The sequence below is a fragment of the Calidris pugnax genome, unplaced genomic scaffold (assembly GCF_001431845.1).
Source record: "Calidris pugnax isolate Ruff unplaced genomic scaffold, ASM143184v1 scaffold56, whole genome shotgun sequence".
In the NCBI taxonomy this organism is placed as follows: Eukaryota; Metazoa; Chordata; class Aves; order Charadriiformes; family Scolopacidae; genus Calidris; species Calidris pugnax.
In genome coordinates this window covers 4,374,861-4,398,744 of record NW_015090839.1, presented here as the reverse complement: position 1 = coordinate 4,398,744, position 23,884 = coordinate 4,374,861, and the positions used below count along the sequence as shown (strand labels likewise).

The 23,884-nt window shown below is 45.6% G+C and overlaps 1 protein-coding gene across 6 annotated transcripts in view; it reads right to left on the bottom strand.

Moving 5' to 3' along the window:
• Positions 1 to 21,356: 21,356 nt before the first annotated feature.
• Positions 21,357 to 23,884, bottom strand: part of IRF2BPL (interferon regulatory factor 2 binding protein-like) — a 3,822-nt gene continuing 1,294 nt past the window's right edge. For 2 of the 6 annotated variants that reach the window (XM_014941983.1, XM_014941984.1), the window contains one exon: positions 21,357 to 23,821. In XM_014941983.1, the coding sequence (XP_014797469.1) occupies positions 22,097 to 23,821 (1,725 nt within the window). In that variant the 3' untranslated portion in view covers positions 21,357 to 22,096. The remainder of the gene's footprint in view (positions 23,822 to 23,884) is intronic. The other 4 variants (XM_014941985.1, XM_014941986.1, XM_014941987.1 and 1 more) reach the window with 4 other exon arrangements.

The following is a 23,884-nucleotide window of genomic DNA, read 5'->3' as shown; positions in this document are numbered from 1 at the left end:
TGGCAGGGAGATCATCTGGGAATTCAGGAAGCTAACGGCACAAGCCAAGGAGCTGTGGTTGAATGCTTGAGCAAAGATTCATTTCACCAAACTCTACCCCTCCAAAAGTCAGGAGTCTGGTCTCGGCTCCCTCTGTAGAGGGAGCAGCAGAGATAAATTCAATTGTTCAAAGACAACTCATCACACCTAAAAGAAATACCTGTGTGGCTGAGTGTGTGCATGCAGGTGCATCTCATGGTACCGGAGACAGTAATGTGATCCATATACAGGCTGAGGATCGGTCACTGTAAACATAGCTAGATAGACACATCAGACCAAATCCACATGGAAATGTCCAATTTATACTCTTCTCCCTGGAACTTGAATGCTCCCATATGTTGCTACTTCTTTACTAAGAAATTCGCCATGTATGCTACATATTAATCTAGTCATTTTACAGCTTGAAAGAAAAACGCTATTCTAGCTGAATGAGGAGCTGGACGTTTTGCAGGAGTCTGCTACTCATTTTTGAAAGCACAGAGGCAGGTCATTGCTAACTGTACTTGCTGTAACCTAGGAGGAATTTGCCTTGCTGATAAATATTTAACAGCCACGAAGGACTGATCTACGATGCCTTGTATGGACACCCTTTCAATGGGTTCAAAGCAGTACATGCCATTTTTCAGTGGTGCAGTTCCAAATATGTGTTTTTTTCAGAAATGGAAAGGGAAAGCAAAAATAAGATGCATAACAGTTGAATCACAGTGCTTCTGTGTGAGCCCTCAGAATTCAGAAACGGGCACATCTGTTTAACTCAGATTTTTGTTTCATTTGGCTAAAAAGAAAACATTTACTTCTTCTTACTATTTTTCTTTCCCTCAATTTAGAAAAGAAAACAGAACCTGAGTTTATTGATCCAGTGAAATTTATTTGGGAAATTGGTTTGAAGCCGTGGACTAAGATAAACAGTAATTCATAATATATGTAGCAAATGATCATGCAAATCACAGAAAAGGAGAGAGAGGAGAAGAGTGGGAGGAAGAATTCACCCCTTAGATGGAAAATGAATGGGTCTTCAAAATAGGAGAACTGGCAGGGTATCTGCCTGCCTATCTGTGCATTGCTTTTTTAATGCACCCATCTATTGTACACAACCATCAAATACAAAATTAAAACTTGAATGCAATTTGCCTATTCATCATTCCCAGGTTCAGCTTTTTTGTTTGTTTGGTGGTTACATTCAAGCTCTCATTACAGTAGGGAAATCTGAGAGGCAGCGGGGTTTGCATTATGCAGTGAAATCACTCAGACTTCAGATGATTTTGGTCAGATGGAGGGAGGGGGTCTTTCTTTTCCCCTACAAATCAATCCTGGAATTTGCCTCGCTTCTGGCTGAGGTTGTAACACTTTAGAAAAAGAACCAGCAATTCTGCTAGCAAGAGGGATTTTGCGTGGCTGAACAAGGGAGACTAAAAGCAATCTTTCTCACAAACGCGTATGTGCGCGCGTGTGTTCGTTTCTCATTCTCCACCATTTCCTGAAAACAGGGCTTGGGGAAAAAGCACACAGACACATAACATTTTTCCATTAGCAGAGCAAGCGGGGGAAGGTAATGGGTTGGGGGGAGGGGGTGGTAATCAGAGATCTGCTTAGTCTTCATAGAAAGAAAAATGCCTGGGCGCCTGCTTTGCCATAAATTGCATCTGGTGGTTGGAGCTACAGCAAGTTATTAAAGCGACTGCATTAAAGTCATAATTCAGCGGGTCAGCAGCACGCTCTGCAACCCCTCCTCCATCATCCCTCCAGCCCCATTTTCTGAAGGGACCGAACATCGGTGGCCAGAGTCAGCTCCCGCTGCCACACTTGGTGGCTTTTTTCCCTGGGAGGGGAGGGAGAGGGGAGTAAGAGCAGGCGAGCTCACACTACGGAGATAATTCGCTTTGCAGAGTCATGGGGAAATGGTGCTGCCCACCCAGGCCTGGTGATACAGAAGAAATCCCGCTTCCCAAATTTAGCCTTCCTCACACAGCAGTAGGGTGACTCCCTGGCTCCAGGCCCCCTCCCGTTCTTTAAATCCTTCTCGGTTTCCTCACTGAGCTGGGAGAGGCAGGGGGGGAAAGCCAGATGTCAGCATACCTCAGGGAGGGGGTCAAAGCTGTTCGTGCCCGATCGGAGAGAGGGACAGGAATGGAAACTGCATCCCACAAACCCCAAGATGGACGCCAAAGCGGCAGGAGCAGGAGCTGTAAACAGCCAGCTTAGCGGAAAGCTCTCACTATCGAGGTCAGAAGCTGGCTTGGAGGAGGCAACATTTGTCTCACATTTTGTGTTAATGTATTTGAGCAGCTCCCTGCCTCACTGCTACGATGAAAGCTCCTTTCAGATAATAGCTTCCATTTCGTTTTCCTTTACAAAAAAACAGGCATATGCAACGGCAGCGCTAAAAGGTTCAGGAGTCCTCAGCAGCTTTTCTGATAACAAGCTTGTGCACGTGTGATTAAAAAAGGACTTGTAGGGGAAAAACCCACAAACCCCAAAACTATAGGAAAAGCAGATTTTCACCTCAGCCCCTCAGAATGCTGTAAAAGCGATGATTTATTAAAAATCAAGGGTTTTTTTGTTTTTCCTAAGTGAATCACCTTGCAAAGATCATTCTAAACATCCTCAAACACAGAAGGTCACCAGGAATGGGGTTTGGTCACTTTTTGTGGACGTGACCCATTTCTCCCGTTTCCAAGGGGACGGAAGTGCCCTAGAATCACCCTTGCACCCTCAGAAAGCGCTCTGGGGCTCTGTTTTCACTGGCCTGGCTGTGGGGAGCACAGCAGGCCACAAAGGCGCCTTCTTTTCTTTGGATGCTAAATATTTTCTTAACGAATCTAAGGAGGAACACTGAAGCTGAAACTGCTGAGGTGACAAGTAGGTGCATGAGGTCACCCAGCGATGCCAGCTCAAGAAAAATGCCAGGTTTTCAATGCATGTTCATGGATGTGGGCATAGAAAACAGCACACAAGAGGGAAAAAGCATGCACGCCACTACTCCCTTAGCAGCAAAGATTCCTTGCTTAAAACAGACATGCAAATGTGTATTTTTTTCTGCAGATTACATGTGTTAGAGACACTCTGATTTTTCCTTCTGTTTTTTACTAGCAGTATAAATACGTATCTCACAGAGTCTCCAGCAGAACACTGGGGGATGGGTTTCTCCAGCTACCCAGGCTCCACAAAATTGTCACACAGCTCCCTTGATGCACAGTCACACTCAGGACTACGGAGAACAAGTAGAACATGCCACCGCCTTCTGGGTCAGGGTTTTTTATTCCCATTGAGATTTTATTATAGGCTTGAGATCCTCTGAGAATTAAATCCGCTGCTTGTCTACCGAACAGATAATGGCAGGGCAAGCTTCCCACATCACCGCCTCCTGCCAATGCGGCTCAGCCCTGACCTGGCTACCATTCATGACTGGACAGAGTAGAGTTCATTCTCTGTATCCCATTCATAGCCACTGGCCTTTGTAAACAAGGAGGAATTTAGAATCCAATTTGATTATTTTTTTTTCAGAAGAGAAACCAACCAGCAAACCAAGCAGGAACTGAGCTGTGAGCCACTGAAATAATTTCAAATAGATTTCCTGTATACAATCTGGATGGTGACAACTTTTAAGCACTAGTGACCCGAGGAAAGAAAGGAATGAATAACACAAAATTAAAATGTGAGTGATCCCGTACCCACACAGAGCTGCTCCAAGCTTTGTGTGTGTGGCATTTGGCGGGGCCGCTTTGGAAAGGAAACGCTCTTGTCACTGCAGCCTCACTCTCTAGCGATTACGAGTGCAGTAGCTTTTTGTAGCTGCAGTGACCTAAGAGCACAAGTAAGCACGTCATGGAAGAGCTTGTACGGCTGAAAGCTCGTCTGCATTTCGCAAGACTGAAAAGTTGAAAATAGATACTGCCTCTGCCTACAAACCTCGCCTCCATAGCTTGCCCCTCATTCCTGTTTGTGCTTTCGAGAATGCAGCAGTTCCGCAAGCGCTAGGCATTACAGCTGCTATTCCTGTATTTATTATTCCGGATACCACAGCAATGAGACAGACATTCCTATGTGAGGTCTACGATTTTCCCCCAAATGTGAGGATATTAGTCAAGCTACATCACAATGTGAAAATAGTAATCCGCCGTGTTTCCAGTGTTATTTCCAGCAACAAGGGGGCAGCAGGGAGCCTCGAGCAGAGCTCGGCATCGAGCAAGAGCAGACGGGCGTCAGCTCCCGATTTCCAGCCTCCTTCGGGCAATGATGGAGGAAAGCCCACTCCTTGACGAGTCTGATACAGCCAAACCCCAGGAGAATGGATGGGGGCTTTCTGTGTTTCTCAAGCAAAAGGACTACTAGGTCTCTTCAGTATATCTCATTTCTAAAAAATCCGATGGTACAAATCATCTTTCTTCATCTAGCGTTTATGCTGTTTAAGTGGACTCGTAAGAGACAAGGTAGCCTCCTCAGGATTTAGACTGTAAATAAATCAGTTTCTGATCTTTCATATATAGAAATTTACTTTGCAAATGTACTGGGTCTCACCATACAAGTGCGTTTTGGGGCAAAACCCATCACTTCAAACCCGCAGGTGCACCTGCACCGGTGGGACAGAAGAACTACAAATGTAATTTAATTTTCTACAGGATTCACCACAGGGAGTATCTCTAGCAAATTCTCACCCCTCTGGCTGCAGGGGTGCTCACTGTCCACCTCCCTTGCAGCCAAGTGTACAGAAATCCACGCATGGCCGTCCCTCTATGTCCTCCCCTGAAATGCTGCACAGAGAAGCTACTTGTGAAATGTCCCTGGCATTTAGTGTGCACAGCTACCAAAAACTACTTGCAGGGGCGTTAGAGACATGCTTGGGAAATGCATAAATGAAAGGCAGCATGTGTTTATTCCTACTGTTCAGACAAAAATGTAGAGTAATATTCAAGAAGAAATTTGAAGGCAGCTTTACTGAGCAAACTGCAGTTTAGCCAGATCTAGAGCTGCTGCCCTTCCTCGCAACAGGGCTTCTCACTAAATCACAGCAGCTGTCCCTCCAGCGCCAGCAGCAGCCGGGAACACAAGGAACCATTTTTTCTCTCTTTCCAATGCGGAAGCAACACAGGAAAGTCACAGAGCAGCACTGAGTCAGGGCTCTGCGGCACAGTAAATTTCTGAGGCTGCCTGGTATTCTAGGCACATCCTTACGGCAATAAACTCCTCAGCATCATATCCCAGCCAGGAGAGAATCTGGAGCAGCTAAAAATACAGCCCCTGCATCTCAAAAGCTCGCACACAGCAAACTGCTGCCGGTGACCTCCACACCCTCCTCTCCCAGCACACACACCCAGGGCAGGTGGTGATCAGCCCCAGCCCTCAAGGCAAGGACTAGAGACAGCACTGTACGTGGTGATGGGCATTACACACAAATTTAGGAATAAACCTGGGTGTCTGGTTGGAAGGAGACTTTCTGCTTGCCTGGCACATGGGAAAAGACAGGTGGGGTCTGCATTGCCTGGGTTTTTGAGGGGTGATTATTTCTCATTTTGCTTTGCATAGTGAAACACCCCAAAGATTCTGGCATTAGCAGGCACTATAAATCTCGAGGACACCACAGCTGTGACTGGATTATTTATAGCTCCGCTTTTACATTACCAGCTCCAAAACATCACACAAAGAGGAAGGTAATGAAATCTCCACCTCTCCAGCCGTTGCTCTCTAATCTGAAACGGCATTTCCAGGAGCCATTTTCACTCAACCAGGGAGTCTAGGAACAAACACGTTCTCACCCTCCCACTCACTGTCAGACAGCCCCACAACTGGCACGCACGTACACAATCACACACACATTCATTCTCTACATTTCTCACCGACAGATACAAAAAGTCTCATGCATTTGCAGTTTATCACATGCAAACATACACATCTCTTCCCTTTCAGTCACGCAAATACACAATCGCAAACGCATTCTGGGTTAAATTCTATTTTCACTTATGCTATGCAAATATAAAAGCTGAATACTTCCATTAAGATAACAGATTTACAACTGTGTAACTGAGATCAGAATATGGTGCTGACTCTCTCATACATAAATTTCCATAGTTGCTCCTGAATTTGTCTTTTTCCTCAGCCGCCTCTCTGTGCATTAATCATTCAACATTTAAATCAGCCATCCACTTGCTTCTTTTTGCTTTGTCAATGAAAATTGTTCAGCATTAATTATAAAACTCATTCTCTACTGAGGTTTTCTTGGCTTTTTTTCATTAGTGGGTGGAAGTGTCAATTTACAGTCATCTTGTTCTGTCTTCAAAAATACCCTGTGTACCAGCTCTACTGCAGAACACGTTCTCTGTGTGAGAGTGCCTGTGAATGTGTGTGTGAGCCTGTTAATGTGTGAGCTTGTGAATGTATATGCAAGATTGGGAATACATGTGCATACATGTGCATATGTAGAAAAGATATGGAGATTGTGTTTGAATTAGAAAGGCTAAATGCTTCTCAGGCTTGATTTTACAGTTTGAATTTTAACCACTTTCTGAATCTAAAGATTTTCATCCTAGCGATACAGATGATTTCAGGTTACAAAGCAAAGACTTTATGGCTACTGCAAATGTGTTCTAAATCGAGTATCTTTGGCGACAACAACACAATAGAGATCTAATTTTACGTAACGGTAAAAGCTCTCCAGATTTGCTTTCATATTTTATAATCAAAAAGATTGGACATTCCTGGTCCAGCACCCTGTGCAATCCTGCAGTACAAACCCAATGTGAGTACCGCAGTGCACATGGTAAGATAATAAACCAGTATGCTGTAGCCAACAGCACATCACAACGCAATAAAACACAAAGGCTGGAGGATTTGGTTTAAATGGGAAATATTTTAGCGCATGGACTGAATACAGAAAGGCGGAGGCTGACTAAACTTGTCTTTGCAGGTATGATTTTCACAATTGTGAATGTTTTACTCCTTTACTACAAAGCAGAAACTACACTAGTGCGTAAATGCTTTCCAATCTTTTCATTATACTGGGATGCTGCAACCTATATTTAACCCAAGGGGAGGGATGTACTCAAGAAACAATTCTCTCCTTGGCAATCATTTCTCTTACAAGTTATATAGAAATGTTAGACCGCTTTAGCTGCCAACCAGGGATTACAAAAAGGGGAGAGCCGGGGGGGGAAAGAGGGGGAAGAACCAGGAGAAAGCTGTATCTCTCTGCAAAAATGTGTTATGAACCAACTTAAATCTGAGTCAAGGAACTAAAGTAATCTCCAAGGCAACAACAAAACGATGAACAATGCAAATGCTTTTCCCCTTCTGGGATTCTGGTACAAGTTTGTTCTGACCTAGTACAGTTATGGTGTCATCCCTTTCATGGGAACCTTGCTTTGTGGAAAGTGATGGTTCAGGTAAGCAGGTATATGATATGCCAACTCTCTCCCTTTCCCCCAGATCTGAATTCTGTCTGGGCTGGTGGCCACTGAAATACGGTGCCTGTTCTGTATGCCCTGCACTGCTGAGATGGACTTGCAGTTTCAGTTCAGTTTCACTGAACCGCTGCCCACCACAAACCCCTGCATTGCAACAGGCAGTAATTGCCTCAATTGCGGAAAACACCCAAAGTAAAAGGCTCAGAAAAGAGATCAAGAATGGAGTCAATCCTGAACGCTAAACTGGGGAGGAATGGGAAGCTGTCAAGAGGAGGAAGTTAATATTACCCAAGCTATATACATTCTGTGAAAAACAAGCAACCTTCAATCTCCAAGACTATCAGGCAGTGCTTTTCACTCCTACTGAAAAATTGGAAAATAGAAAGTGTCTTTTTACTTTATGATGGAATGAAAGTAAGTAGAAATAACAGTATTTAGTCAAATAACAGAGCACCTCTCCAATCTAACAGAAATTGTGCTTTAGCTAAACACTTGGAGAGTGAGCTGGGAATACAGCCCAGGGTTTGGGTTTATTTATTTTGTACAGAGCTCTGCATGTGCTGCTCTGATGAGGTTAGCACACAAAGAAAGAGGCAAGACACTCTGTTAGGCAGGGAGTGCTCTTTCTCCTACTGATAGAATAGGAGGAAAAAAGGTTAGTTTCATTCTCATTTACATCAAAACCATTTTGTACACCTGGGAGCAAAAAAAAAAGGAGCTCAAAATCAAGGCTGCATTAAGGAGCACGTCTCTGGGGAAGGTAACCTGGGAAAGCACTACAACTGTAGTCAGAGTTTATACAGGTGAGACATGCTTCTGCGGCATCAGGAGCAGGCTCACTAGGTGAGAAGACTAAAGGAGCTGTGTCCCCGTCTCTCCCATGGCTCCCCACACAGAGCACAGGCTTCCAGTTCCACCATGCAAAAGTGCTTTGCCACCCCCCTTACCCTCCCCTCCCTGCCTGCCGCTGTATCTTCCTACGGAAAGTAACATTTATTCCAGCTTGTCTCCCTTTCTCAAGTCAAATAACCTGTTCCAAGAAAAGCATGGGTTTGCCATTATAAACACATCGACACTAGAAATTCCTACTAGCAAAGCTATGCTGCTCAGAAATCATCTGATATCACGCTCATGTCAGCAGGGCTGTGACAAACCTGCCCTTAGATGGACAGAAAGGTATTTTGTGTGAAATTCTAATTTACACCCATAACTCTTTACAGTTCTTGCCAGCATGCAGAAACCTTGGAAGGAGCATATACCATACCTGTTTTGACCCTGCTTGCACTTCATATTAGTGTGAATGAGAATTTGGAACTGTGGGTCCATATGTGCCTCCAAATTGCTTCTAATTTTTCTACATGCCTATTTTAGTAGTATTTGTCACCCATGTGTATGCAAATAAAGCTTGCAGAGGAGTTCTGAGTAATAGGGAGAAAAGAGCCTACCACTGTTTATTAGACTACAGCTGATGCCACAGTAAAAAATGCTATTGGTAATTTTAGTTTCCTTCCTCAGGGACACTTCCTGCCCTTCCACATCATAATGAAAACTGCTGGGGACAACACATCCGATCACGGTACTGGCAGCTCCTCACAGAGACCCATAACAAAACAGGCTCTTCAGACTGATTTTTTTTTTTATTTTTCTGCTAATCTTCCAGGTCCAGATCTTCCTTTTCTTCCAGATCAGAGGTGAAACATGACACAGCAAACAAATTAAGCTTTTCTTTCCCTTGCCCATGGTCTCTTTCACCTAAGGTCACATAACTTCATTCACAAGAACTTCAGTCCAATTCCTTTCATAGCCATGAAACTACCTGAAAGAATTTTTAATGCACTTAGATTTTAGTATTGTATTTTTACACTTTTCATCTTAGGTTTCATTGTCTGTTAAACCATCTTAGACCTCGAAAGCCACATTTCCTTCTGAGTGATTCTGTCTTTTTCCACTTGGCAAGCGTCACATTTTTCTGTGATTTTCTTATGACATTTAAAGCAACAGGAACCCTTTTATTTACTTATCTCTCTGGGCATTCACGTATCGCTCGTTTCCTTAATAAAATGCACAGCTCCAGGGTTACTGCCCCTGCAAAATTATCCAAAGAACCACACCTACTTCATCGGACCTCCAAAACTGATGACAGATTTTGCTTTTTCCTTATGTGAAAATTCTGAGTGATTCAGATACATAGAGTCAAGTTTTCAGCCACTCTACATATTAGGCATATACTAAATTTGAATGAAATCATTTGCACATGTGCAACCTACATTTATGCATGCAAATCAGGCAATTAGGTACAAAATTACCTGATTTGCATACATAATGCTAGAACCGAGCAAGTAATATACAACAAAAACATATTCTATTAATATTATTTTCTTCTGTTCTGAAATTAGCTGCAACTGGATTAGGAAATACTCAAGATTTTCATCACTCAAAATGATTAGTCTGTTTGATGAACATTTTTAGGTCTACTGATGTGCTGGCTAATTACATATATCAAATCATACCGATTTTGTATCATGTTTGGTAACTTGTCGTGAATTTTGCCATAAAAATGTGCACCTTTTTCACATTTAGAATTTGACTTAAAATTCATTTGCACAAATAAATCTTGAGTGCATGAATACTAAAGCACCACAACACGGATGCCCCCCAAATTTGCTTTGAATTCAAATATTCATTGATTATTTTTTTTTCCTGTTTGTGCAATCCAGCTGCTTTTCTGTGCATACAAAGATGGAGCTGCTGTAAAAGCAGCTGCATATGTAGAAAAAGAAGCCAGTGCAAACAGAGTCTGTGGAGTCTGGAGGATATTTCCTACAGGACTGTAGTTGTAAGCAGACAGGTCACACCTCATAGATAATGAAACAAGAAGTTTTCCCTTGGCACAGTAATGCCAGAGGGGCCTGCCTTACTGGAAAGTTAAGTGCATACCCTGGGAGGGCTCTGGTGACACCCTTGACCCTGACCTCTCCTCTCCAGTGGCTCTCTCTGCCTCCCACTGCCTCCCTGCTCTGCACATGTACCAACACACTTCTTTTGGTTTGCTTCCCTTTGCTGTGCTCCGTCTTGCTCAGAAGGCAAATTCCTCAGGCACAGACCTGTCCTATTTGTCTACAAAGTCTTATGCATACTAAGGGGCTTTAGTTGTAGAATAAATAAACAATAACTGCTGTGGTGCGGAGACATTTTTGCATGTCTGTAACTGTTCTCATGGGCTTATCTCCAAACCCCTTTAAGCTGCTCATTACCATTTTTAAGATGGGGTCACCAATACTCTTTCAGATAAGGGCAGATCTTGAGTTCCTATACTGGTGTTCCACTTAATGTTCAGCATTTCATTCTTTATGCATCCTGGCGTTTGCTTTCCGATCAAAGATCCATTTTATAGAGGTGAGCTTCCAGTAAGTTATCCAGTGGCAATCAGGTCTTATTCTGGTATTTTTAATTTAAAAGCAGGCAAAATGCTGAGGAAAATGGTTTCCTCACAGTGTGTGGAACTGCATATGCCATGAATTTCACCTGCTACTACCTCGCTCATTCACCTGTCCTCAGTGTACCAAGTTCTGCTGCCTTGATTCTTTTATGTTCAAACAGCACTTTCAAACTTTTCAACATCCGCTCTTGTTCTTTCTCCTTTAGTATTTAAATTGTAAGCATTCTGAAAAGATCATGTCTTCGTCTTCTAAAAACTATGTTGCACATCTTTGGCTGTGTCCTGTCTTCAGCTGGGATAGAATTTCTTTCCAGTAGCTGCTGTGTTTTGGATTTAGTATGAAAATAATGTTGATAATACATATTGGTTTAGTTGTTGCTAAGTGATGTTTACATTGGTCACAGACTTTTTCAGTTTCCCATAGAAGCTAAGAGGGAGCACAGACAGGACAAGCTGGCCAGAGGAATATTCCATACCTTAGATGTCATGCTCAGTATATAAATGGGGGTTGGCCAGGGGGGCAGAAATTTGTGATCACTTGTGGAGGGGCTGGGTAATCAATCATCAGGTGGTAACAGCGACTTGTGTTGTAGCTCTTTATTTTGTATATTCTTTTACCATTATTATTATCATCGTCATTCTCTTCCTCTTCGGTTACTGTTCAATTAAGCTGTCTTTATCTCAACCCACAAGTTTTGGTTTTTCCCTCTCCTTTTCCCCCTCTTCTCCCTACCCTACTTGTGGGTGGGTGAGTGGGTGGCTGTGTGGTCCTACTTGCTGGCTGGAGTTAAACCATGACAGGCTGATAGAAGAAAATAATAATAAAGACCGTAAAGATATTTGACAAGATCTACGTTTAAGAGCTGTCATTGTGTGACAACCTTGCCATTGATTACCTGTTGCCTCTCATTTCAGGAACTCCTCACTGTTTCCTATTCATAGAAAAACTGGTAACGAGGAACTCTTCACCTCACAACATATTGGTCAACTATCTTATTCATTTTATTTCCAGTGCCTTTGGTGCTCTGCAAAGTTTTGCTGCTCATTCACTATGCAACCATTTGGCCCTTGTTTGTCTGTCCATCACAATAGCTTCAGAGCATCTCCCAAGCATTTAAAACCAGAATACTTCATGTGTCTCCCTTTCTTTTTCATCCCCACCTGCTGAAGAATAGAGTTTGTCTAGTTTTCCTTTCTTGCCTTTGCCTCTGGCGCTTGTTCTTACTTCATCCTCTATTTCAGGCTAAGGGTCTCCAGATCTCCTTGACACATGTCCCAAAAGAGGTACATTTCCATTTCTTGATCTTTCCTGACAGCAACCATCCCTTCCCACACTCAGCAATTTCATTACTATAAGGAAATAAATACAGTAGAAAGTTGGCACCACCTTTGTAAGCTGAAGAATTTGTAAAAAGCACTGGAAAGCCATGCACACCAAGAGCGTAAGTGTATCTGTAAGTCATATGTTCAAGCTATGGAGGTAAAAACCAACAGTAATCCTTCTGTCCCAAGTAAGGTGTACATCATTCTAATCCTAACATCTATCACACTTCCAAATAAACAATGATAGAAAGGACTCAGAGCCTTTCATTGCTCTTGTTCGTCACAGATATCTAGTTTAACCTCACAAATTACCAAAGAGGAAAAAAGCATTTACACTTATACCACATACTAAGCTTCCTTCATGTATTTGCAAACAAACTGCAAAGTGTAACCTGCCTCTCTGAGGACCCATGGACCTGGAGCAAAGGCTCTTATTTTGGCCAGGGTGAGACTGGATCCAGAGGCAATACTGTCATTGCATCTGGGCTGCATTACATTCATGGGAAATGTGCTCATTTATAGTGATCAAACAGCCAGGGAACATCACTACCTGTGTCTTCAGGGATGAGAAAGGTAGCCTTGGAATGACACCCACAGGGTCTGCAGCTAGAGTTTAAACTGATTGCCACTCTGGGCACTCCTCTGCGAGTAACATGATGGAGGAAAGAGAGGTGGAGGGAATGAATTCATGTGACAGACTACAGCATTCTGCTACAAAAGGTGAGGAAGACTTGTAGCTTGCCAAAAAGCTTTAGAAGAATTATTAGTCCTACATTAGCTTACAGAAAGCCCTCCTGAGAGCAGGGAAACTCTGGCAATATGCTGCTGGCATGCAAACCTGCGCACATGAAGGGATTGTTCACTTGAGCATATATAGATATGTGCCCAGTATATCTAGATATTTGTCATGTGCCATTTGAGACATGGGTGGAGGTCTCTGTTCACTACAGCAGCTTCCTGCATCAGGCAGCCAGAGAAAATCTTAAGTAGCGAGTGAGGGGTAAAATGTTGAATTGAAACCAAATGGTCTCAAATTGTTTGGGAACTCCACTGTTGCCCAAATCAAAAATCAAGATAAGTCTGATGACTAAATTTCCAGGCTTCTTTAGAGAACAAGAGCCAAAAAGGCTTAAGAAGCTTTGTAAAAAGAGCTACCCAGGCCCAGACATCTTTAAGCATCAAGGAAAGCTGGTGTATCAGCATGCAGACTTGACAACCCTGAAATGGAACATCATTGAAGTCTGTGTGGTAATGAGATAGGTCCCCATCAAACCATAGAACTAGCTTGGACAAGACCCTGAGGGTAATCATGCGTATGCTGCTAAGGATTGATCCCTTAAATGCTTACAGCACTGGGAAGGAATCAGGTGAATCTACAAAGAGCTCATCTAAGGAGGAAACTGTGTGGAGCAGGTGACAGCCTACAGATCCCAGACTTGGACTGAGATACGAGGACAAAGAGCCTGCTTTGAGCAGAGAAATGACCTTCCTCTGGTCTGGTCCCTTGGTTCTAAGGTTTGAAGAACTTGTACTGGCTTTAAGCATTTGCCATCTTTTCTGGGCTGGAGGACAGACCCGACGGCTATACAAGTGCTGGGCAAATGAGGAAGAATACAACTGTATTTACGGGTGCTGTAAATAGATTTTTTTCCTTAAAATAATAGAAAATAAATCTTTAAATTTATGTAACTCCTTATTTGCAACAGCAGAAAGGAAACGTGGGGGTTTCTTCAAGTGACTTTAACCTGATGTTGTTTTCAACAAAGTGATATTAACAACTGTTATTGTTATACAGTTCTATAGAGTTATGTTGTAATTAATTTCCATAGCAACGTAATCATGTCATATATTATGGATTATAACTCAGAGGGAGAAGGGATGGGAAAAGCACAGAATGAAGACTACAGAGCAAAACCTGTCCTGATTATTACCTGAATCTTGAATGTTCTTATTAGTCCAATTTGTTTAAACAGTGTTTATTTGTCGGTAATGTTGAAGATCCAGACAGGCTGCACCTGCCTCCCCAGGCATGCTCAAACACAGCCTGGGATTGCACATCTTCAAGGGAGAGCAGGGTGGGGTTCCTTCAAATGACAGAACCTTCTGCAAGGAGGAAGTTTCAAGCTGTAACTTGCAAAAAATGTACAACACACTACTGTAAAAATCCAGCCATCAGAACAAGGAAGATCTAGGCAGAGACCTGCAAATAATCATGCAAAAAGCTGAAAGGAGCTGCTCTTGTTATTAAGCATGTGCAGTGGAGTTCTCAGGAAGTGCTATTGTCTCTCCTAGCGTGGGGAAAGACAGGTACACAAGAGCACAAGAATTTCTGCATCATTTCCCGGTATTTAACTGTCACACAAGCCACTAGACATCCTATCAAGGATGCTGACTAATGAATCTATCTTAGGCTGCAGGTCCTTGTTAGCACAACACAACTAGATGTCCACGGATCACACAACTGATCCTATCCCTGGTGGCTACACCTCTTGCCGCCTCCCCTCCAGCAGAAATGATGCAATGAGCACAGCTGAATGAGTACAGTTGGATGAACAGGAGAGTTGACTGCAGAAAGGAGGGGGAGAACCACTCAAAACCACAGCAAGTATTTGCCAAAAATGAGTATGTCTACTTACCAAGGTACAGCTCTGGAAAGGCTGCATCCTTTTGATAAGATACATGGCATAATCTCTCACTGAAGGAGGTGGGATAAAATAGATGCACCAACTGGCCTTTCTTATCAATGCAGTCTGAGTTCTTCAGGGAGGAATTATCTTTGCATGTAATAGGGAGTCAAGCACATCAACAACACTGAGAAAGTAATAAAAAATATTCCAAAATTTACTGCTGCAGGAAGACAAGAGCTCTTTCCGTTGTTTTAATTCTAGATGTTTTGTACCTTCTCTTTTTATTTTACAGAAATAATTTACAGACACCAAGGAAGAGAGTTCTAAGAGAAAATGTCTAGCATATCAAGCTAGATCAAATAAGCCTGCAACATCTTCAAGTCAGTGGCCTATATTTTTCAGTAGCAGACCAGATATTCAGGCTTCCCACTCCCTCCATAGTTCTGCCCCTAGCTCCGACACAAATCAAACCTACAAAAGTGCACTGTCCTTACCCCAACTGTGTGCCAGTCCGGACACGTTCAAATGAAAACCTGGGCTATGCTATGATCTTGTCTCTTGTTACCATGATATGTGCAGCAAAGAGTAAGATTGCCACAGATAGGTCCAGAATACAGCAATTCAAAGCAACCCCCTCCTGTCTTTGATTTGGATGTGCTGTGCTTTCCATCATAGCCAAAGGGGAGCTCCTACCTCTAACACACAGGTATGCACTCTCCTTCACCCCAGCCCTTGGTATGTTGCATCAGCAAGAATGGCAACAGCCTCCAGCCTTGGAGCTATCTGAGCAAAGGACGCAGGGTACAGGCAAATGGCCTGGCACTGAACATTGTTGTTCCCAAACACCTGTGTCGTACAAGTGCTTTTGAGTTCAGCTGTGCACAGTCGTTATAACAACACGCTTTTATCCCAGAGGAAGGGAGACTAGCAGTTGGGGCAGTAACCAAAGGCCACAGTCTCCCTCGTTCTGATAGGCGTTTGCTGTGTGACCTTGGCTAAAACACTTCAGATTACCCATCTGGAACACGGATAAACTAACGTAGTGACTTGAGGGAGTAACTTCACCCTTTCCTGGGCGCAGTCCTCAATTACGGTTAGCAACGTTCCAGCCAGCTTTGCATAAAAAGCACTTATGGAAGGGCAAAAAGCTCTTTTGGCTTCAAAACAGACTCGGGGCTGCTTGCCTCAGGAGAAGCCCCCAATTCCTAGCCGGTCTTCGGCGGCCCAGAGGCAGGAGCAGGCTGCTAAATCAGTGGTTTGCCTGAGGAGCGAGAGGAGGCTTGCAGCAGCATGGCTGCTTTCTCTGCACATTCCTCTGGTGACGCTGCTTATTACCCAGCATGCAGATAACCCTGAGTCAAGGCTTTGGTATGAGTGGCGCTGCCAGGAGCTGCGTGCTCGGAATAGAGGGTTACAGTTTAAACCGAGGTGAAGCGCCGTCCCCAGCCAGCTGCACCCTGCCTGCCTCCCCTCCTCGGCTGGAGCCAGCCACCCCTTCACCTATTTGCAGAAAAGGAGCTTTCCAGTCCCTCCCCTCCACCCCACCGCTCACCCAGGGATCATTCCCATTGAGAAGCTCTCAGCCTAATAGTAATCCCGACGAATTTAGCTGCTGCTAATAAATCCCACCCCTCTGCCCCTCCCAACCTGCCTCCATGCAAATCCATTTGTAGGTTACTTGAACAATAGTGGAGCTGTAATCAGCCCTCCCCTCTGGCAGCCTGCAGGGAGGGAGGGGAGGAGGATGATGACAGTGGGGAATTCTGCTCGCCTCCTTGAAGCTGCACAGACATGTTTCATGTCCCCATTCCCATCCCCTGCGCAGAGGCAGGCGGGCAGGCAAGCGGGCGGTGGATCACATGGCCGTCTAGGCCAGGCCCAGGCCAGTGGAAATTACGTGCTGTGGCAGCCCGGTGCCCCCTCCCCGCTCTGGTTCGGTTCAGCTCGGTTCGGTTCAGTTTGCTGCCCGAGCTGCCGTGCCACAGCCGTGCCAAGCTGCTCCATTCTGCAGTGGGGTTGCCAGGCTCAGCCTCCATTCACAGAGCCCTGAACAAAGCAAAGGGCCTGCACGCTGGCCAAAAAATAAAGGAAAAGACCCCGGTGAAGCAGGCTTGGGGGAGCCGGTCGCCCTGGCACACCCGGTACTGCTGGGAGAGCAGTGCCAGCCGGAGAGAAAGTGGCACCTCCCCATTATAGCTCTCTTTGAGGACAGGGAATAAAAACCGTCTTCTCGCTGTTTAAGCTGATCGGTGTGGGAAGGGGGTGTTTTCCTGAAAATAAGTTGCTATTCGACAGCAGCTCGCATCTTTGAGGTTTCTTTGCAAAGGGTCATAAAAGCAGCAGCAAGTGCACACGGCCAGGCAGGGCTACGGGGGGAGGGCTGTGAGCGGATGCCAAATCAGCTGAAACCTAAGAAGCTTGACCTTCCTCACCTCCACCCCTGCTCCCACCGCCTCCAAATAACCTTACAAGGGCGCATCAGGAACCAAGGCACACAGCAGCGAGGGGAATGCAATCTCAGTCCAGCACCAAGCAGGGCTGTGTGTCAGTGAGGGGAGGGAAGAGAGAAGGACACTTCAGGGTAGCTGCAGCCACTGTCAGCAAAGCACACCGATACCAGCAAGGTTCTCTCCGTTTAGCCAAGCACAGTAGTCAGACTGTGCAATCTTGAACCTACCTAGCCCCAAGTAGCTGAGCCAGTCCAACCAGTCAGAGACCGTACTGGCCGGAGAGACTGGTGACGAGCATCCTCCCCCTCCCATTCACATGTCTAACTGCTCCCTTCTGCTTTTCGCTCTACAGTGAATGGCTGGAAGAGAGTGGGTTTGCTGTCAGAAACTTGAAATGACATGTAATCTCCCGTGTTTCTTCTCACGGAGGTAGGTGAGCCTGTTCCCAGGGAGAAGAGCTGAGTTCCCGCAGAGCCACCCAGTCAGGGCCGGCAGCATGGGGCTGGGCTGCCCTGTGGCAAACACGTGGAGAGGGAGATGTTTGGCTGGCTCATCAGAGGAGCCCAGGAGTAGCCTCGCTCACTGCACACACACTTAATCCTTCTTTTAAGACACACACCAGGGAAAAGACCTTGTCTGCAGTTCTTTTCACATCAGCCCATCAGCAGCGGCATTCCCCTTCCCAGACTGCATTACAGAATTTAAGGCAGGGGCTGAAACAAAAAAAATCTCAGTACACAGTTTTCAGGCACTTCGAAGATAAACCCAGCAGTGCCTATTTCTATACGGGAGGTATAACTATGCCCTCTGCATCTTCCAGGGGATGGTTGTAAGGACAAATATGTAGGTACAGAGCTATGCTTTGGGTAGAAAATGCATGCTGTAATGGATTCTGATGGCTGAACGCCAAGGGGGAAGCTGTTCTGCTTCAAGAATAGCCTCACAAGAGTCAGCATTACAGTGACAGTTCAGTACTCTGCTGCAAATCTACAGGATGTGTCACTTTGGCAGAGAAAGAGGCTGCTAATGCACAACACAAACGATCCTACTATGAATGGAGAATGGCTGCATACCACAAAAAAAAGAAAATGGCAAGACCTAGGGAAGAGGGAAGCTGCAAAGCGACTACTGCATAGTAAGCTGGGAACCTGAGAGCTCTGAGGAGACAAAGCCCTTTCCCTTGAGGGGAAGAAAAATTCAGCTCGCAAGATGCCTAAAGAAGCAAAGACAACCCTTCTTCCAGTGACTGTTGCAGCTCTGCAAAGCTATGCTGGCAGACAGCCTATTTGAAGAGATTGCTGTTTCAAAACAATGTTAGTCCTGACTAGTTTGGAGCTCAAATGTTAAAGGGGAAGGAGGCGGTTGGAGGGAAGAGCATGTTCATATGCACAACATTGCTAAGCAAATAAAAAAGATAATGAGGTTTGTACTAAATGACAGCAGTTAGCATTGCTGAACTTGAGCTCCTGATGAAACTGTGTAGTATTTCCCCCAAATGGACATTGCATCTTTTCACTGCACAAACACTTCCATCTCCAACTCACACAGAGCTGCCAACGCTTAAAAAACAAACATCCAGTGACACACATGTTCTAACCCATTTCTTAGAAAATAGGCTACAAGGCTATTAAAAGAAATGTCGAGAATAATCTAACTGGAAAAAAAACAAAAACAAAAAACAACCAACCCTCCTTGGGAAAATAAATATTTCCCCATTACAAGAAGGAATGAGAACACAACAAATGACCACCTGGACAAATAAATTCACTTACACGATTTATTCAAGCAAACATTGGGCTTTACCTTAAATAACTGGCAAATATGGGGGAGGGGAGCATTACTGTAAAACACAGAAATCAGCTGAATCTCTCTACGTGAGACTCGCTCAGCAGCTCCCTTTTCCTCCTCCTCGAAAAAAGGTTACAGCTTGTTTGTCAGCTGTGGACATCTTCAGAAAGGAGAAAAACCTATGGAGTGGGTTCAAAGGAATGCTGGCTAATATGCCCAGACTGGCTGCTTAATGAGCCAGAGTAAAAGAAAAGGTCACATGGTTACAAAAAACCTCCATACAACAAATGCCCCGTAGCCACGGTTAACTTTAATTAACTGCAGTATTACAATTCACTTCAAGCTTATTTTCCACCTATGTCTACTGCCCCTTACCTTTCCTTTACCTGCTAAAAATCAAATTGATGAGCCTCATAAGTGGGCTCCTGCTTCCAAAATTCTGACTGGTAAGAGCTTTTCAAGAATGCTCTGCAATTAAAGAAATCCACCAAACAAGGCTTTTTCTAACTCCAGCTACTGAGGACTGATTTCCAGATTACAGGAGTGGCTCTGTTTATATAAATCAGGGTATTCACACTTGTGTGATATAATTAAATGTTGAATAGCCCAGAGTTTCTGTCTCTTAATGGTAGCTGCAATTCACACATGAGTATTACTTCTCTTCTTGTTAGGTTTAAACTCAGAATTCCATCCATGTGTACAGTTTTTTTCTCTGCCAGTCATGAGCTCACAATGTTAGTCCCCCTATCTTGTGATTTAGAAATAAACTGCTGTGTGGGAACTGCATGCTTAAAAAGAATTGAAAAGAGGATTAGTACAAATCTATACTCTTAAAAATGTATAGATTGTATCCAATAATTAACTCAAAATGTATAGGTTGTATCTAATAATTAACTCTAAACATTCTTTTTATTTTTCTGCATTATCCACTCCGATTCATTATATAAGAACACTATGTTCTGAGAATTTTAAGCACCAACATATCACTTGGCAGGGAAAAAAAAGAATATGTATACACACAAAGTCATTGTCTCAAATCACAGATATAGTGATGCCAAAGACTGAATCTCAAAACATGCACATACACACACACACAAAATAGCTGGAGTTATGTACCTACACAAGAGAGCAAAGATCCATATGCACACTCAAGGCTTCAACCAACCTTTCCACTAGCAATACAAATGAAAAAATGTCTTAGGATCAAGCAGATATCAAATGCCATCCAGACTTTTAAAAAGTACCTCTATACAATTAGGAGGTCTGGGGGGATGGGGATTCTTAATGTTCAATAAAACTCAGAGCACATAACCTATGACACTCTTGCATTTGGAACAGCTCTGTGTTCTGCTGGTCAAACTGCAAAGGGTTTCTGCAGTGCTGCTGGTTTTGTTTCGGGTTTCTATCTTTATTCCATTTGCCTCACTGGAAAGGACAAAGTTCACATTAGGTTTGTTTGCATTTTCTAGCTAGTGTGAGGCCTGTGTATTTACTTTGCCTGTTGATCACCTAACAGGTATTGCACTGCTCCTCAATCTCCAGTAAATGCCAATGTCACATAAAATAGTTAATTATACAAAGAACCACAAATGATCTTTGCCAAGAGGAAAGCATTTCACTTCAGTGCTTTAAGGAAGCTTCCTCACCTGAAAACACAACACAGCCCCTGAACTGTTCACCAACTCAGTTATGAAAAGCCATTGCCTAAATGGAGTAGTGACCCACCAGCTGCAACACCAACTGTAGAAGCTGTTATTTCCCACTACTCCTTTTTGTGCCGTGCTCAACTACTGTCCTGCCTTACCAAGAATCTACGGCTAATGCCGAGCTGTGATGACCGCTCTTAAAATCAACTAAAATAATTAACCACGTGATGCTGGTTTTTTTTTTGTGAAAGAGGGCTTCGTTCAAGCCTTATTAAATTGCGCAGGCAATGGATGCATCCTGTATTGCAAACACTGTTTGCAACTGGAGAGCTGGGGGGGGTGGGAGAGAGAGAGAGAAGGGAGGAGGAAATGAGATGCAGAAACAGTAAATAGAAAATGCTTAGTCAGCAACTGTTACTGCAACATTAAAGGTGAAATGTAAATAGGCACAGTGCCAAGATTTAGATAAGTTTGATAACACTATCAACATCATCATCTTACTACATATATGTGAAAATGTGCGTACAAGTGCCACAATTATCGCAATGAACTGCAGGCTCTTGGTATAATGGAGACTTTTAAAAAGGCAACATGGCTTGCGCATGCTGCCTAAGCTCTGAGAAAAATAAAACTTGCTACTCGAGAAGTATTAATATCAATTGAATTTATTACAATTTACTAAGCTCCAAGGCACATTACAGTGTTCTGTTAACTACAGAAATGTATAAAGGACAAACAGAGCATGTTTTTCATGTACAGCATTTTGCTCTACTGTTCAAAAGCATCCGTGCATCAATAAAAGCAAAAACAAAAAACACATGAAGATTAAAAACGTTCAGATCAATAGAAACAAACTGAAACATTTTCCTTACAAACTTGCAACAAAAAAACACCCTCCCCCCAGAGCCACCCCACCGTTTTGCAAACAAAAAACAAAAACGAAAAAAAATAAAGTGAAAGACTAACACTCAGGGCTTGTAAAACATAAGCTGTCACCATTTTTGTAGCAATTTTTTAGGCATCAACACTGGCCTTGGCAAAAAAAAAAATTTTTTTTGTCTTTTGTGTTTTTCTTCTTCTTTCAGAGAAGTGCATACATTTACAAAAATACACACCAGCAGCAGGTAATCGCTAAGGGCTATTAACTTTGTACCTAGCCAACACACTGCCAAAGAAATGAGAACAGGTATTATGTAGTAACCAAACAATATTATATTCTGTTTAACAAAAACCAGCTCTATCCTTCAAATGAAGAAGAGTACATACCTTTGTTTCAAAATATAGAAACATACGACGAAAATAATGTCTATACATAAGACTAACTTTTGCAGTTTGTTATATTCACAATTCTACATCTTCAGGAGTCTGAAGGGATTGGATTTCCTACTCAAGGGTCTCTCTCCTTTTTCACTTTAACGTCCCCAGCTAAAATGGTCGCGATCTCGCCCTGCATAAATGCCCAAGGCACATTGGAACCGACTAGGGGACATTTCTCTCCGCTGGGGCAGTAGACTTCGCCAGTCGCCCCTTGGGCCTTGATGCTCTCTCTGGAACAAGGGAAGCAGAACTTGTGGCTGGGCACAGAGGGGCACTGAACAAAGTGGGTGTCCTCCAAGCGTTCGTGGCAAATGGTGCAGCACAGGGGCCCGCTGTTGGCCATGGGGGAGTCCGGAATGTTTTGGGGGTGCACTTGGTCCATGGCGGGGTGGGCGCTGGGGGGAGGAGGGGCCACTTGCAGGTTCATGTCCCCGTTGCGGGAGGCCAGGCGGCGCTGGCCCGGCACCGAGGCCGGCGACACGGGGCTGCTGCTGTTCCTGCGGGTGGACGTGGTGGAGTGCACCGAGCTGCCGTCCTTGGGCGAGTGGGCATTGCCCAGCGTGTCGGCCACCGACATGAGCGCGGCCATAGGGGACTGTCCGTTCTGCGGGGCGGACTCGGGCGGCGTGGTCCGGTTGGAGTGAGGCCCGAGGGGCGGCGGCGGCGGCGGCGGGGGGCCCCCGCCGTGTACTGCCCCGAAGCCGCCGGCCGACATGGTAAGCTTGAGCGCTTCGCTCTGGCTGGCCATCCACTGCTGCCGCTGCTGCTCGTCGCTGAGCTTCAGAGCCCCCTCGGCCGAGTCCGAGGGCTCGGGAGAGGCTTTCCTCTTGCGCATCGCCCCGCCGCCGCCGCCGCCGCCGCCGCCGGGTCCCCTAGAGGCGGCGGCCGTGCCCTGCGCCCCGCCGGCTCCGGTCCCCGGCCGCGGGAGACTCACCAGCGCCGTGGGCAGCATGGGGCAGCTGGCGTCCAGGTAGGGCTGCGGCAGCATGTCGGCGCCCACCAGCTCCTTGAAGAAGCGCACGGACTCGGGCAGTAGGTCCCCCAGGAGCCGCCAATCGCCGGAGCCGTGCTTCTTCTCGTACTCCAGGTACTTGAAGCCCGAGGAGAGGCCGCGGCCGAAGTCCTTCATGCAGTCCTGGTACATCTGCTTGGCCACCCCGGAGGCGCTGGAGAACACGGTGCCGGAGCCGCTGGGGTACTCGATGAAGAGCTTCAGCTCATAGTCCATGCCCGGCTTGGAGACGGCGTCGAAAGCAAAGACGCGGCCCAACAGGGCGTGATCCTTCTTGAAGCGCACCTCGTAGGGGGTGCAGCCGGCCAGAGTGAGCAGCGTGTCCCGCACGATCTTGGGCTTGCTGGCCCACTCTTCGGCCCGGTTCCGCAAGCTCTCGCTGAGCTCCGCCAGCGCCTCCGCGTTGCGCTGCTTCTCCTTCAGCTCCCGCTCTTGGTCGCTGCTGGACACCGAGCCCGGCCGCTTGCCGCAGGCCTCGGAGGACGAGCCGCCGCCTCCCCCGGCGCCGCCGCCACAGGTGCCCCCTTGGGAGGAGGCGGAGGGAGCCGGGGGACCCCCGCCGCCGCGGCCGCTCAGCCCTCCGTGCGGCGGGGGCAGCGCCACGCCGGAGGCGGCGGGCCCGTTCAGCAAGGTCTGCGGCAGCAAGTTGGGGGGCACGTTCATCTGCGTGCCGGCGGCCCCCGGGGGGAGGCCGGACACCAGCCCCCCGTGCGCCCCGCGGCGGGAGGAGGAAGAGGAGGAGGAGGAGTTGGGGCTCTGCCGGTTCAGCTCCGGCGGCCCGTCCTCAGGCGGCTTGGGGAAGCCGTTGGGCCCCCCCAGCCCGTTGGGCAAGCGGGCGCCGTGGCT